Consider the following 15,065-nt stretch of genomic DNA (forward strand, 5'->3'; position numbering starts at 1 on the left):
ACCGTGTGTATACCAGTTAAAAAGTGACATTAGTGATAGTTTGTTGATATTTACTAGGGATATAGTTATGAAGAGGCTGGAAGTGTGGGAAGAGAAATTTAATATGAAAGTGAAGAAAAGATTAATGGAAAAGGGAAGACGGTTAGGGTGGAAGTCAAATCAGGAGGAGAACATTGACAAAAATGTGGTAGTAATAGGTGATGTGACGTTGGCGGATGATGAGAAGAAAGTGTTAAGTTTAGGCTATAAGTTTAAAGGAAAGAACAAAGATTGGACGCAGAAGAGGTTATATACTCGGTAGAGCAAGCCATAGTTCAAGTTCAGGACAAGGAGATAAGGGATAAGATAAGGAGAAAGGCTAAGGTGATTGTGGAAAGAAACATAAAGAAGCCAAAGGGGAACTTTTAAAAACACGAGTACAGTATGTTGAAGGATATAAAGAAGCGAAAAGACATATGTGTGCAACAAGCGGACAAAGGTGGTGCCAATGTGGTGATGGAAAAGCAATGATACAAAGAAACATTGAATGATATCTGTGATGATACTTACGAGGTGATAGGTGAAAGATCTGTGTGTGAGAAAATTGAAGAAAAAGTTTTAGTATCACTAACAAAAGCAGGTTTTGAAAGAGGTCTTAATAAAGGTAGGATACCAGTAATGAAAGGCTTTCCAAAAGCCGTAGGTAAAAGTATTACATACATAAGGAGTAGGTAAAAGTATTAGATTGCCGAGGAAATATATTTGAACCATTGGAGGAGGAGTTAAAGAAGGTTGTGGAAATGTTAAGGAGGCAACAAGACAGTAGCAGTGTGAAAAACTCGGTTGAGTTAAGAAGAAGGTTGGAGGAAGTAGGACAGAGCAAAGCTAAAACAATCATTTTCAGTGTCGATGTGAAGGCTATGTTTCCAAGTCTAAGAAGAAACAGCATTGTTAAAGTCATCACTGAATTGATGAAGGATAGGAAGATCAATGGTTGGAGTGGAGAAGGACTGAAAGAGGCCCTGAAGACTATATGGAATAACAGTTATTGTGTTATAGGTGATAATTTATTGAAAATCAAGGAAGGACTAAGCATAGGTTCCAGGTTGAGTCCAGTGCTAGCAGAAATTACTATGAACGACTGGGAGAAGAAAGTAAGGATGAAAGAAAGTGACAGATTAGTGTTTTTTCCTAGATATATTGACGATTGCTTGGGGATTTCGAAAGGAACTGTAAGGCAATTGGAAAAGTTTGTAAAGAAATTGAGGATATAGAGAAAGGCATACAACTGGAGATAGAGGTAGAAAAGGAAGAGGCTATAGTTTTCCTGCATATGAGAATAAGGAGGAAACAAGGAGCGATATACACAGAATGGTATCAAAAAGTTGCGCGTCGGGAAACTATTGCCACGCCCGAAGTGATGTAGATTACTCGACCAACAGGAATTTCATCATTAACATGGAGAATAGAATTAAGAAAATTACCAGTGAAAGAGAAAAGACGGAACAGAGTATACAGTCATTCCATAAGCAGCTGGAGAATAATGGATACGATAGAAAGAGGCTAAAATACAGGAGATGGGAGAAGATAAACGAAGAAAAAGAAATAAGCCGAGAAGGAGAGCAAAGTGAAGGAGGAATAGAAGGAAGAAGAAAAATGTGGTGGGGGATAGAAAATTTGGGAGAAGAAACAGAAATCATTAAGAGAATGTTTAAGAAGATGGGGGGCATCTCAACTTACAGAAAAGGGAGCAAGAGGTTTCTGGATGTAATAAGAGAAAAAAGAAGGAAGAAGACAGAAGAAGAACAAGGGGTAATGATGGAGAAAAAAGGACTCCTTTATAAAATTCAGTGCGGCGAGTGTGATATCTGTTATATTTGGGAAAGTGGAAAGAGACTAAGAGAGCGTATAAGACAACATAAGGATGACGTTAGGCTACAAAGGAACAAAAATGCGGTCTACAAACACGTAAGGGAGACGGGACATTCAGTTAATTGGAATGAAGTAAAAATTCTAGGCCAGGAAGAAAGAAGCATAGTTAGGAAATGGAAGGAGGCACGGTTTATAGAAATGGAGGGTAATAAACCTATGAACTCGAACTCAAGACTGATCATCGACCAACAGTGGAATGGGTTGATGAAAAAGCTTAAAGTATAAGATATAAATACACATACCTATTATATTGTGGTATATATATTGATTCTCTCACACGTGTTTATGTATATATGTTATAGTATATGTATTTATATATATATATGTGTGGTTGTATAGTATATGAGTATATACTAGGGATAGGCAAAACCGGTTTTTATAAAAACCGGAAACCGGTTTCTAAAAAAACCGAAATCCGAAAAACCTACATTTCAGTCTTTTTTTTACCGAAACCGGTTTCGGTTTTCTCCAAAAACCGGTTCGGGTTTTCGCCAATACCGGTTTCGGTTTTCTCCAAAACCGGTTCGTTTTTCTCCGAAACCGGTTTAGGTTTTCTTCAAAAACCGGTTCGGTTTTTCACCAAAATCGGTTCGGTTTTTCGCCGGAACTGGTTTCGGTTTTTTCGGAAGCCGGTTTCGGTTTTTTCAGGAATCTGTTAGTTTTTTTCCAAAAACCGGTTCGGTTTTTTCTCCAAGTCCGATTTCTGTTTTCTCCAAAAGCGGTTCGGATTTCTAAAAAGAACGGTTCGGATTTAAACGAAACTGGTCTCAAGATTCTTCAAACCCAGTTTCGTTTCTCACCAGGGTGGAGTTTCGTTGTTCTCCGTAAACCGGATCCGTTTACAACAAAAGCAGTTTTTTTTAAGATATTGGTTTTTAAGCTTTTTCTGTGTTCTTCAAGTTATGTTAGAAAGTCATGCCTCAAAAAGGCATGCAGTTTGAAATCAGTGTTACTACGAGTAGAATCTAACCCGCGGCTACAGATAGGTTAGGTTCGATGGAATGAACCTATAATTTCCCAATTAAGAAAGACTTTAGAGAACTTTCCCTTATAGGGGCAATTTGAATTACAACTTTTCTCTCTTTCGTACTTTTCCTCCTAGCCGACAGATTTTATATTAATTTGCGATTAACCTCGAACTGAGCGTTTTCTTCGGCCGCTAGTTTGGAATTAAGTAACTGGTACCTTAATGAAAGAGAAGTAGCATTGAAGTTTGTAACTTAGAGGCTTAACTTTGAGACTGTACTTGAATTGCCCAGTACAAATGTGAGGATTTTTGGCTTGCACTTAAACTACTAAATGAGTCCAATAAATAAATAAATAAGAATTTCATAATAAAGTATTTATTACAAAAGAAATTAAAAAGAAAAGAAGTACAATCAAGTTACATACAGCGTGACCAGACTATTTATAGTTTAACTGACATTCCATTTTACATAAATGTTATTAGCCTATAGACTGCTCCTCAGTTTGCGAAATTTTCACATATTGTAAAAATGTGAAGAGAAGAAAAAAAGAAAAGAGATTTAAGAAATACCTGGACTTGAGCAGCAAGGTGTTAATACTTGCGTAACCCTTTAGCTTTTGCTTGGCATGTTATTGCTTCTTTAAGAAATTTTAAGTTAAAACATATTGATGGCGAACTTAGAAATAATTTCTAGGTTCGGCAGCATACTTGAGTTTTAAGTAGTAGCGCAATTGCTGTAAATTGGAGACGAGACCAGCGCAGGTTGAGTGCCGGCCCAAGACAGGATATCGGCAAGGTCGAACTCACCTCTTTTATACTCTCGGGACGGTGGCTATTCCATCATATTGCACCACACGTGGGCGGATAGTCAAGGCCAATTTAGCTTCTTTCTACTGTCTTTACGACCTCTATTTTACCTTGAAGAAGTGTGTGGGCAGATAGCCAAGGTCAATCCAGCACCTTTCAAGAAGCGCGTGGGCAGGAGTCGACACGTGGCAGGAAGCAGAGTACAACTAACATTGCCGTTGCCCTAGCGCCCAACTATGGTACTAACCCATGCTAGGCTATACACCACGCGGTGAAATCATATTTCTATTGAGACTTATTATTTTATTATTTATATATTTAGTTTTTTTTTTGTTTTTTCTTTACAACTGGATTTCGTTCTGCCATCATGAATGGCACAAGACCTTTTTTGTTTTGTTTTTTATAATTCTGTTTGCTGCTCTGCGGTCTTACAGCCAACAGGGGCCAGGAACACAGCTTAGTCATGCAGAGTTTTAAATTAATCATTCCCGAAAGAATATTCTTTTTCCCTGTCACAATGTCACCGCCCCTAGCTCCCACTCCAAACCACAGAATCAAAACCCGGCTATCAGGGTTATCGGCGACTTTAGATAGTAACATCTATCTGGTAATGAAGGATAGGTTGAGATTAGCTTTTCCGGACATTATTTCTTTAATACATTTTAGGGTACACTGAAAGTGTTGAAATTTTAAAAAAATAACACATTCTATAAGTTATACACTCCAACACAACATGTTTGTATACAGTAGTTGTATATTTCTCAGGCGTTTGTTTCATGATCAATTGATAATGGAAATCGAAGAAAACTATTTCTCGAGTGATGGAGAATCTTTAATATTTAGAATGTTTTGCTAATGAACACCAGATATCAGTGGCATTTTAATAAATTGTGTATGTAATGTATTTGCTTATTACATACTGCATGCAAGAAGAAAGAAAGCACTGATCATACATGAATTAGAAATTCCAACCAGAAGTAGGCTTAATCTTGCAAACGGTGCGAGATATTGAAAAAATAATCGAAAAAATTTCTCCTTTGTGGTACCCCTTGCCGATTTTTATCAAGACGTCTTTCATTTGTGTCTATAAGGGGACATGTACAGATATTGTAAGGAATGACAAGAAGATTCATGCTCATATGTGAATGATGCACTGTGTAGAGAGTGCAGGTTAAGGTAGTCTAATTAAAATAAATCCAGGTTCTGAAAATCTATTGATAATAAGGAAGGTAATTGTATTCGAAACAACTAAAGATTTACAGAAGAGTGAATATTGAATCGACGGAAAAACATGTTTTTAAGCGTAACTAATAATAATAATAATAATAATAATAATAATAAAGTACCGTTATAACAAAAATCCCAACTGGGTTTTGATGAAATTTCAAACTGGATTTAAGTAGAAGCTCAAAGGTAGTTCTTGATGAAAACGGAAGCCAATTTTGATTGAAAACTAAGCCGATTTGAAGATCTAAGACATATGTAGATTCTCAAGGAACCAATACCGGATTCGGTAAACATCGCAATGGGTTTAGTAAAAACTAAAACTCAAAACTGTTGTGGAAAACACATAAAACTATCTGTGGAAAGGAAATGGGTTCCGGAGAACAACGAAAAATATTCTGGTCAGAAAGAGAATCAGTTTTGGAAAAACTGATACAGGTTTTGATAAAAAACTGAACCGGCTTTGAAGAAAACCGAAATCGGTTTCAGTAGAAAAACCGTACCGGTTTTTGAAGAATACAAGAACCGGTTTTGGAGAAAACCGAAACCGGTTTCGATGAAAACCGAACCGGAAATGAAGAAAACCTAAACTGGTTTCGGCCAACCGAAACCGGATTTTTTAAGAAAACTGAAACCGGGTTCTGAAGAAAACCGATACCGGTTGTTTTTGGGAAAACCGAAACGTTTTTTTAGAAAACCGGTTTCGGTGAAAATTTGAAAAACCGGTTTAGGTTTTTTGGGAACCGGTTTATGTGCCTTCCACTAGTATATACTGTATGTGTGTGTCGTCTTTTTAAGCGTATGAGTAATTGTATGTTTATCTGTTTATTTATATATTTAATTATTTATGTGTATTTATATATATTTATAATATTATTTCATTATTTATGCCAATTATTTGTTACTTTAGATTAGTTGTGCCAAGATCGTCCTTTTGATGTGTGTGAGTAATTTACAACAGATAGGAAGCCTCGGTATAGGGAAATACGAATTAGAATACTTGAAGTGGATAGGCTGCTGCCAGGAGCCAATCAGAAGCAAGATATCTCAGCTCTTGTGTGTATGTAACATAGGTGTCCAAACTCGCGAGCCCGCCGCTCGTGAGCTCGGCACTCACGCTCAACCGGGCTCGGGCTCAATAATTGAGCGCGAACCCGAGTGAGCCCGAGCCGCAATGTAATAAGTGAGCGCGAGCCCGAGTGAGTCCGTGCCCACTTGAGATTAGTGAGCGCGAGCCCAAGTGAGCGCGAGCCCAGTTGGGAGAAGTGAGCACGAGCGCGAGTGAGTGCGAGCCCAGTCGAGAGATATGAGCGCGAGCCCGAGTGAGTGCGAGCCTAGTCGAGAGAGATGAGCGCGAGCGCGAGTGAGCGCGAGCCCAGTTGGGAGAAGTGATCGCGAGTCCAGTTGAGACTGGTGAGCGCGAGCGCGAGTGAGTGTGAGCTCAGTTGAGTGCGAGCCCGCGCTCACTTCACACTCACGTGGACTAGTTTGCTTTAGAGTAAAAAAAAATGGAAATTCATTCCATGTGCAGAATTGTAAAGGAAGAATTAAACAACTTTACAAAATGAAAAATCACATTCTTGAGGTCTGAGCTGTCATTTTATTGTCCAGAGGACTTCAAACACCTTTCGATAGAGAACCGACTTTTTCATGGCTATTATGAGAGGATGGTATTTGAGGCAGGTATTTGTTTTTGTTGTTTTAGTAACAACTTCGATGACCCAAGCTTTGTGTGTGTGTGTGTGCGAGATCATAGAATAAGGAAACTACTTGACCTTCCGAAGTATGAAATTTATTTACTAACAACTAATGAAGCTGTGCGTTCATAGAAAAGTCGAGCGAAATAATTATGTATTATTTAATTATAGCTTCTTTAAATCCCAATAAACAAGAGTAGCTCTTAGGAATGTTGATAACTTGCATCATAATGGTTATTCAGCCCATTAATTTATATGAGGAAACAAAGATTTTTAGCCAGTTAATTTTACTGACTACTTCTTGAGATCTCTAAAAAGTATTTTATGCGAAATTTAACCACTGTATTATGTAATTTTAATATATATAAATAAAAACTAAAACAATATTACATTGAAGATTTTTAAAGCAAGGAGTCCTTAAATAGGCCAGAAGAAGAAATTAGTAAAATTGAATGAGTAAAATCTCGTCTATTTAAAAGAAAAATACTTCCTCATATAAGTCAATGGGCTATTAAAAAAAGAAAGATAACAATTCAACATCAATAATAATAATAATAATAATAATAATAATAATAATAATAATAATAATAATAGTAATAATAATAATAGTAATAATAATAATAATAATAATAATAATAATAATAATAATAATAATAATAATAATAATAATAATAATAATAATAACACACCTCCTTTCATTAAAGTCTTTTTTCGAAAGCTACCCTGAAACGATGGCGTGTCGTTTGTTGCAACCAGAGTTAAAAGTGAAGGAAAACACGGGAGACGTCATCTCCCACTTCCAAAAATATCTATGGCGTATCTCCACTCAGGCCGGTAGCCAGTCCAAAATTGTAGGGGGACCCGGCTGAAGTTAGGGGGGACCCGATCCAACCATATTATAGTTCATCACTTTATTATAGTTCATTTGCAAGCCTACCGTGAAAATTTTAGAGGGGGCCCACAAAAATTTAGGGGGCGGCCCCCTAGACCCCCTGGATACGGGCCTGCCTCCACTTCTTAAAAAATATAGTAGACAAAGATAGGCACAAGGGCTGACATGACGTCATGCGTTCCCCAACCTTTTCAGATCAATTTTTACCCCTGGTTACAACTCGATTTTGATGTTTGACAATATTTTCATTGCGGATTTATCAAATCTTATTACCGTGAAGATTAGCACATACCTGACGAAATATCTAAGGGTTGCCAGGCACTTATTCATATTGATTCACTGTGAATAAGTGGTAAGTATTCTCATCTTTCCGACGAGCGAGATCTCATATAACCTCACTGATGAAAAAGAATATTAAGCTCCAAACAAACAAACACAAAACATTCTAAATTTCACGATAGCTTCGTAAATTGACATAATTACATTTCCTCTTTTAACGCAGTTCTTAATATTACCTTATTTTATATAAGTTCTATTTTTCCGTTATGTTACGCCATTAAAGAACCGGCTTTTAATATACATAAGGAAATGTACAGATGAATTGAAAACTAGAACCACAATATGTTTACCACTTTCGAAAGTATTACACATAACTTCTTGACTCAAACTGATGTTATGACGTAAATTTCATTCATAAACATCTTTATTGAGCTTTCATTAACTTCTAATTTTCTTTGATGTTGCTTTAACAAAATACAGGCTATAATCAACGCATACTTTCAAATTTTCAGTTTTAATACTCTTAAACTTGGCCTAAATTAAGAAATATTCATATTTAATGTATTTTAGCAGGACAGTATGCTTTCAAATACATAATTAAAAGTAGTGGTTGCTCCAGAGGGAATTCACAAAGTTAAAAAATTAAAGTTTTCTTGATTCAAAGTAAGGGGTAAAAGTAATCTAATGGACTTAGAAGATGCAGGCCCGAATGGGAACACTATTGTGGGACTCCCGGTTCCAGAAAAACAAGTAAAGAAATCGCATTAAGACTATATTATCCTGGTAGTCATTGAGGTGTCATATCACTTACTAGGCCTATTTTTTCATCGGAAGTTGGAAACGTAAAGAAATAAAGAAACTACTGCAGAATTAACTTTAGAAAATATTGCTTTTAATACAAACTATTTACTCCCTCAAATTCTAGATAGAGGCCAGCAGGCTATACGCTCCCTTGTTTATATGTTCATGGATGTACATGTATTACAATATGTTATTGTGAATATTTCACAAGCCACGAGTAACAGAGCCATCCAACAGTCTGATGATCACTTGGCCGAGGGACCCGCGAGCAGAATGTATTAATTGCATGTATTACTTGCAGAATTTAGTCATAGGAGCCACACTGTTTCCACAGGGGAACATTATACTGCTAAGACGGCAGTGAATAGTAGATTACACTCTAGCGCGGGACCCGACTGGGAACAATCGGTCCAATCCGCTGAAGTCCGGCCCTGATTCTTGTATATGACAATTAATATAGTAGGGAAGTTTTCTTCTTTTGGTTTGAAGCAACAAAAAGTCTTTTAATTTTTATCCGTGTTACTTCTCTTACAAGCCCCCTCCGATTAAAAGTACCTTTTAAGAAAATTAGAAAATATTTTTCCACTTTTCTTTCTCTCTATATATAAAAGTTATTGCTCTGGAGGTATACACTACCAAAATTTCTAAAAAATCTCTAATTTTTAGTGCTTTGATTAGCACATCCCTGTAGGATAGGCCGGAACTCCTGCAAGTATTACTGGAGCCTATGAGACCATTGACACTGCAATACCCTCTGAAGTACTATTATTTCGTTGTGTTACATTCAAACCGATATAAAGGGATCAGAGAAAGTTCCCTTTTACCTTTTCGGTTTGCTTTTAGCTTCCGCAGAGGTAGCTGTTTTATTATAAAATGGTTTTAACAAACACTTAGAGTCACTGATATCAGATCCTGTTACTCCCTTTACCAAACGTTTAGCAGATTTTCGGGAAACGTTTAGCTCTTGTTATTATAAGTTCTGTAATTTCACGAATGTTGAATACCTGTAATGTCTTCCAAAATTTCTACTTCTAATTTTACTTCTAAAGCTGTCTTCTCACAAAAATATAAATAAATAAAAAATTAAAACCTAAGAATCTGTGTGTTAGTTAAAAACAAGAGATATCTATGCGTAATGTGGGTGTTGGACATAAGCTCACCGGACATAAGCTCACCGACAGTCTCATATTACAGGGATGGAGAAAAGCTCACCGATAGCAAACATAAGCTTCCTTGAAGGACTTGTAATAAAATTCACCGAATATTGAAATTCAGGTGTTAGTTACTTCCTAAGCAGAAAATGGAGCTACTATCTTATATGACTTATTTATCAGGTATAAAAGAAAGATAAATAAATAAATAAGGACGTTGCGGAGTTGCGTTGTATTAAACGTGGCCAGACCTTGAGGAACTTGTAATAAAATGCCCTGGATATTAAAATCTAGCTTTTGACTACAATTACAAATAGGCCAAATAACTCGGTATAAAGTAGAGCTACTAATGTCGTATAGCAGTTATCAGATATCAGAATAAAATAGGGATGTTGCAAGTTTAATGTGTGAAACATGGGCGACAGTAAGCCTGATTTTGGCCCTGGAAATTTTCGAACCAAATTTTTCTTATAAGCCTGACAATTCATCAACTGCATTAAAATAATTTCATGATAAAGCATGAGAACTTACATAATAGAATTTGTTTGCTAACAGGACTGGTGATTTTTTTTTTTAAATTTTACGAAATCATCATACTCAGATATATTTAGGCTTTGCTTCATAGTGCTGCCGTCGTGCTTGCAGACAAACACTCAAACAAGTTTCTTTCTTATTTACTAACACTAAGCTTTTTTTTTTTTGTTCATAAGTTGTTTTGATCTTAGTAAATAAGAAAAATATTCATTTAATTAGTATTGGTCTGCAAGTGTGATGACAGCCTTAAGACTTGAACTCTGCAACACTCTTAATATTTTATTCTGATCTCTGATAACTCCTATAGGACGTTAGGCATACAGCCTATTTTCTATTGAGAAACTAGGCCTACTAGTAGTCAAAGCCCAGATTTAAATATCAGGAGCATTTTATTTCAAGTTCCTCAAAGTCCGCCCACGTTTAATACATTAAACCCTGCAACAAGGACGGCCAGATCCGGATATTTTTGGATCCGGATATCCGGATCCACTTGGGTCCGACCGGATATCCGGACACTGGATCCGGATCCGAAAAACGGATCTTGGATCCGGATCCGAAAAACGGATCTTGGATCCGGATCCGAAGTTTCGGATCTTGGATCCGGATCCGAAATTTCGGATTCGAAACTCCGTGTCAGAAAATTCGGGTGTTCCGAATTGCAAAATTTTCGAAATTATTGACAAAGTGATTTTCATTCCTATGCTTAAAATAAGATTTTAAGACACTTTTGGTATCTGATCGTGTGACAGCCTTGCGTTCTCTTCATTCCAAATTTGATTGAGTAAAACTGTCGACTTAGGTGAGAGCAATCTCATTGTCAGATTCGATTCTAGTGGAAATACTTGACCGAAAAGGTAGTAAATCTTTTTTAAAGCGGTCGTCCTGATGGAAATTTGTCCTTTGTTTTCTGTAACACTAGTCAAATGCTGGGATGAAACCTTAGTCTCAGCCCAAGCTTCTTCATTAGACTCAGGCTGCTTACTTTTCTAATTCTTTTCTGAGTTACTGTGGTCACTGAATGAGGCCATTTCCTAGTCGTGATGGGCTAGGCCTTTGCTAATGGAACAGCCCATAAAATATAGATCAAATCAAATTAAGGAGCAACTTCCTTTTCTTGCTCTTGATGAGCTTTTTCTCTTTCTTTAAAAATACGTTTCTCTGTGACCGTACCACTCCAGTTAGAATTAAGAATTGTAGTAGAGACGAAGTTCTAAATGGCAATTAATGTATCAAAATCAATGTATTAATGTACTGTATGTGTATACAAAATACCATATGGAGGCACGAGCAGTAACACGTATCTTTGTAATTTGTAATCCACTACTTTAACTCTGCATAGGTTGTATAAGGAGCTATATCATTCATGTAAACACATAGGCGGATGCAGCGGGAGGGCGAAAAGTCGTTCGACCCTACCCAGCGCCACCATTAACAGTGTACTTTGGTAGTAATTTGTCGCAATTTCAGATCATCTAAGTAATTTTTCACTGCTAGCATCCTCAACCGCCCCCTCCAGGAGTCCGTTCTGGATTCGCCCCTGCGCAAACATAATATACAACTCATTCAAGAGTACATTTTGGTAGCTTTTTAAAATTTTTATCTTAAAGGATTGTCATTTCTCGTGGCTACTTATGCAATTTTGTCCACAGGCATACATGCAATTTCCTGTCATTACGCAAATACATTTATATACTTAATAGACCTCGGCTAGTTGGGGGCTTCGCCACTAGACCCCGTTACTAGGGCCTCGCACCACAAAAGCCTCTAATCATAATCAATTTAAAGAGAAATGTCTGGGGATTTGCCCTTAGACCCTCTGATATCTCATTTGATCGGCCTATGACCTCGTACATCATAAACCTACAACCATACCGAATCTCAGTTCAAATATCAAATTGTATGTAATAACAATCTGGTATCCCGAGACATACCGAATTTCAGTGCGAGTACATGGGGGCTTTCCCCCCAGCCCACACATTTGCTCGGTCTACGGCCTAGCACATCATACGCCTGCAAACATAACGAATTTTTAAGGGGCCGCGGTGGCACAGTGGTAGAGCGTTCACCTCCGGAGCTTGGGGTCCCTGGTTCGATCTCAGATCGCGCCGTTGGACTTTGTGGTGGACAAACACCGTGCTCGTGGGTTTTCTCGGGGTTTTCCCGTTTCCTCCCACTTTCTTCATTTCATTTATTTCTCATAATCACCGTCTCCTTTAGCCTAACCGGCATAAACGTGGGACGTAAAACTCAAGGATTTCATTTCATAACAAATTTTTGTTCAAATAACAAGTTTCATTTCTCTAACATTCCAGGATTCCGAGATATAAAAGTCTTTTCTCCCCGCCCCTTTTCTTCTCCTCTAAGACATACATCAAAAAACGCTTAAGTACATACCTAATTATTTCAAATGTAAAGTCCAAATACCAAATTCTATGCTCCTAACCTTCAGAGGTTCCCAGAAATCGACATGTTATTATAATAATTACAATCCCCACTCTCTTTCCTTTCCATCTCTTTTCTTTTCCTTTTTACTAAAACGTCAAAAAACACTGAAACACATGTCAAATTATTTTCAATGAGAAATGCAAATACCAAATTTCAAGTTTCTAACCTTAAAGGATATAACATATTAATAGTAATTGTAATCCCCACTTAATTTTCTTCACGCCCTTTTTCTTCCCTTCTCGGCCATATATATATATATATATATATATATATAACGTTGAAATACGTAACTAATTATTTTAAGTGAGAAGTCCAAATACCAAATTCCATGTTTCTAACCCTTTAAGTTTCCGAGATATAGGCATATTATTATACTAGTTGCAATAATTGCAATTACCACCCGCCCTTTTACTTCCTATATCTTCCCTGCTCCTTCTAATTTAAATATCAAAAAGCACTTAAACAAGTATCAAATTATTTTCAATGAGAAACCCAAATATCAAATTTGAAGTATCTAACGTCAAGAATCATCACTATTTTCCACCTCATTTCCCCCCTTCCTCGTCGAATTTCCCAAAGTCCTTCCTTAGTGGTATCCTACGTCACAAAGCCTATAAACTGTCCAAATTTCAAGTTTGTAGCTTAAGGGATTTGGCCTGTACGGTGATCTGTCACTCACTCACTCAGTCACTCAGGACTTTGCCCTTTTTATATAGAGAGATTTAAGATTTTATGGGAAAACCATGGATTTTGTTCTAAGGCCGCCAGTGTCTTAGAAATGTAATAGCTTTGCTATAAACTTTAAGCAATCAACTGACTGATCTGCGTCTATATGTATTATGTAAAATACCCCTTATGATATTTATTTTGCTCGTAATAAAAAAAATAGAAATGATGACGAAAATTCAGACATCCATGACTTTAGCGTAATGCTGCAGGAGTTCAGATCATTGAATTAATCATAAGAGCCGACTCTATAAGGTAGCCTACATTAAATTCCAATGTGGAACAAAGAAAATATGCAGCATTACTATGCAGTTTTTCAACGTTATAACTCATTCTGAAAATATTATCATAGGTCTCACAAACAATCGAATTTTAATCCTAACTCGATTAATATATAACAAAAGGCAGATCTATACAACTACTGACTTGAGATGAAAGGGGCATACTTGTAGTACGTTTAAAGATATACTAAAGACTAAATGATGGGGTGTGCGCAACAATGGTCTACACCCCGAAAAATGTGAAAATGACATTTTCATGTAATCTTTTGTCATTTAAATTGAATTGTCTTCCCACTGAGTTAGATAAAATTCACCTAGTAAATTTTATACATATGGATATTTTAGTTCTGTGTCTCAATATAAGGCCTAAAATATTCAAAACAGGAGTCCGAATCTAACTTCGAAACTTCGGATCCGGATCCAAGATACAAAACTTCGGATCCGGATCCAAGATACAAAATTTCGGATCCGGATCCAAGATACAAAACTTCGGATCCGGATCCAAGATCCGAAACTTCGGATCCGGATCCAATATCCGAAATTTCGGATCCGGATCTTCTAGGATCCGGATATCCAAGATCCGGATCCGTCTGGCCATCCCTACCTGCAACATCTTTATTATTTTATTTTTATATCTGACAACTGATATATAGCGTTAATAGCTCTATTTTCTACTGAATTAGGCCTACTGCTAGTCAAAGTCTAGATTTTAATACTTCTTTATACCCACCATATACCCGCGAGCCCAATTAAGGCAAGTGAGCGCGAGCCCGAGTGAGCCCGAGCCCAGTTGGGAGAAGTGAGCGCGAGCTCAGTTAACAGAAGTGATCGCGAGCCCAGTTGGGAGAAGTGAGCGCGAGCTCAGTTAACAGAAGTGATCGCGAGCCCGAGTGATCGCGAGCCCAGTTGGGAGAAGTGAACGCGAGCGCGAGTGAGTGCGATCTCAGTTGGGAGAAGTGATCGCGAGCGCGAGTGAGTGCGAGCCCAGTCGAGAGACATGAGCGCGAGCCCGAGTGAGTGCGAGCTCAGTCGAGAGAGATGAGCGCAGGCCCTAGTGAGCGCGAGCCCAGATAAGATTAGTGAGTGCGAGCGCGAGTGAGCGCGAGCCTAGTTGGGAGAAGTGATCGCGAGCGCTAGTGATCGCGAGTCCAGAGAGATGAGCGCGAGCCCGAGTGAGTGCGAGCTTAGCTGAGACAGGTGAGCGCGAGCCCGAGCGAGCCCAGTGGAAAATGGCCACCTTTGTTATGTAAGACTGCAAGTTTCTCATGTATCTCATAGCGTCTGATGAAGCCAAAATGTTAGTTGGCGAAACTGTAACACGTATGTAATATTTTTATGTGAATATATTGT

At 37.6% G+C, this 15,065-nt stretch overlaps 1 protein-coding gene across 1 annotated transcript; it reads left to right on the top strand.

Moving 5' to 3' along the window:
- Positions 1 to 779: 779 nt before the first annotated feature.
- LOC145675310 (uncharacterized) lies at positions 780 to 1,253 on the top strand. The gene has a single exon (XM_081745701.1). The coding sequence runs from the start codon at positions 780 to 782 to the stop codon at positions 1,251 to 1,253; it is 474 nt and encodes a 157-aa protein (XP_081601827.1).
- Positions 1,254 to 15,065: the final 13,812 nt, after the last annotated feature.

Source organism: Thermobia domestica, chromosome 18 (assembly GCF_964235325.1).
Source record: "Thermobia domestica chromosome 18, izTheDome1.hap1.1, whole genome shotgun sequence".
In the NCBI taxonomy this organism is placed as follows: Eukaryota; Metazoa; Arthropoda; class Insecta; order Zygentoma; family Lepismatidae; genus Thermobia; species Thermobia domestica.

What these genes read in the sequence shown, in the direction of transcription:
- LOC145675310 (XM_081745701.1), top strand. Translation starts at nt 780, where the DNA reads ATGTTAAGGAGGCAACAAGACAGTAGCAGTGTGAAAAACTCGGTTGAG.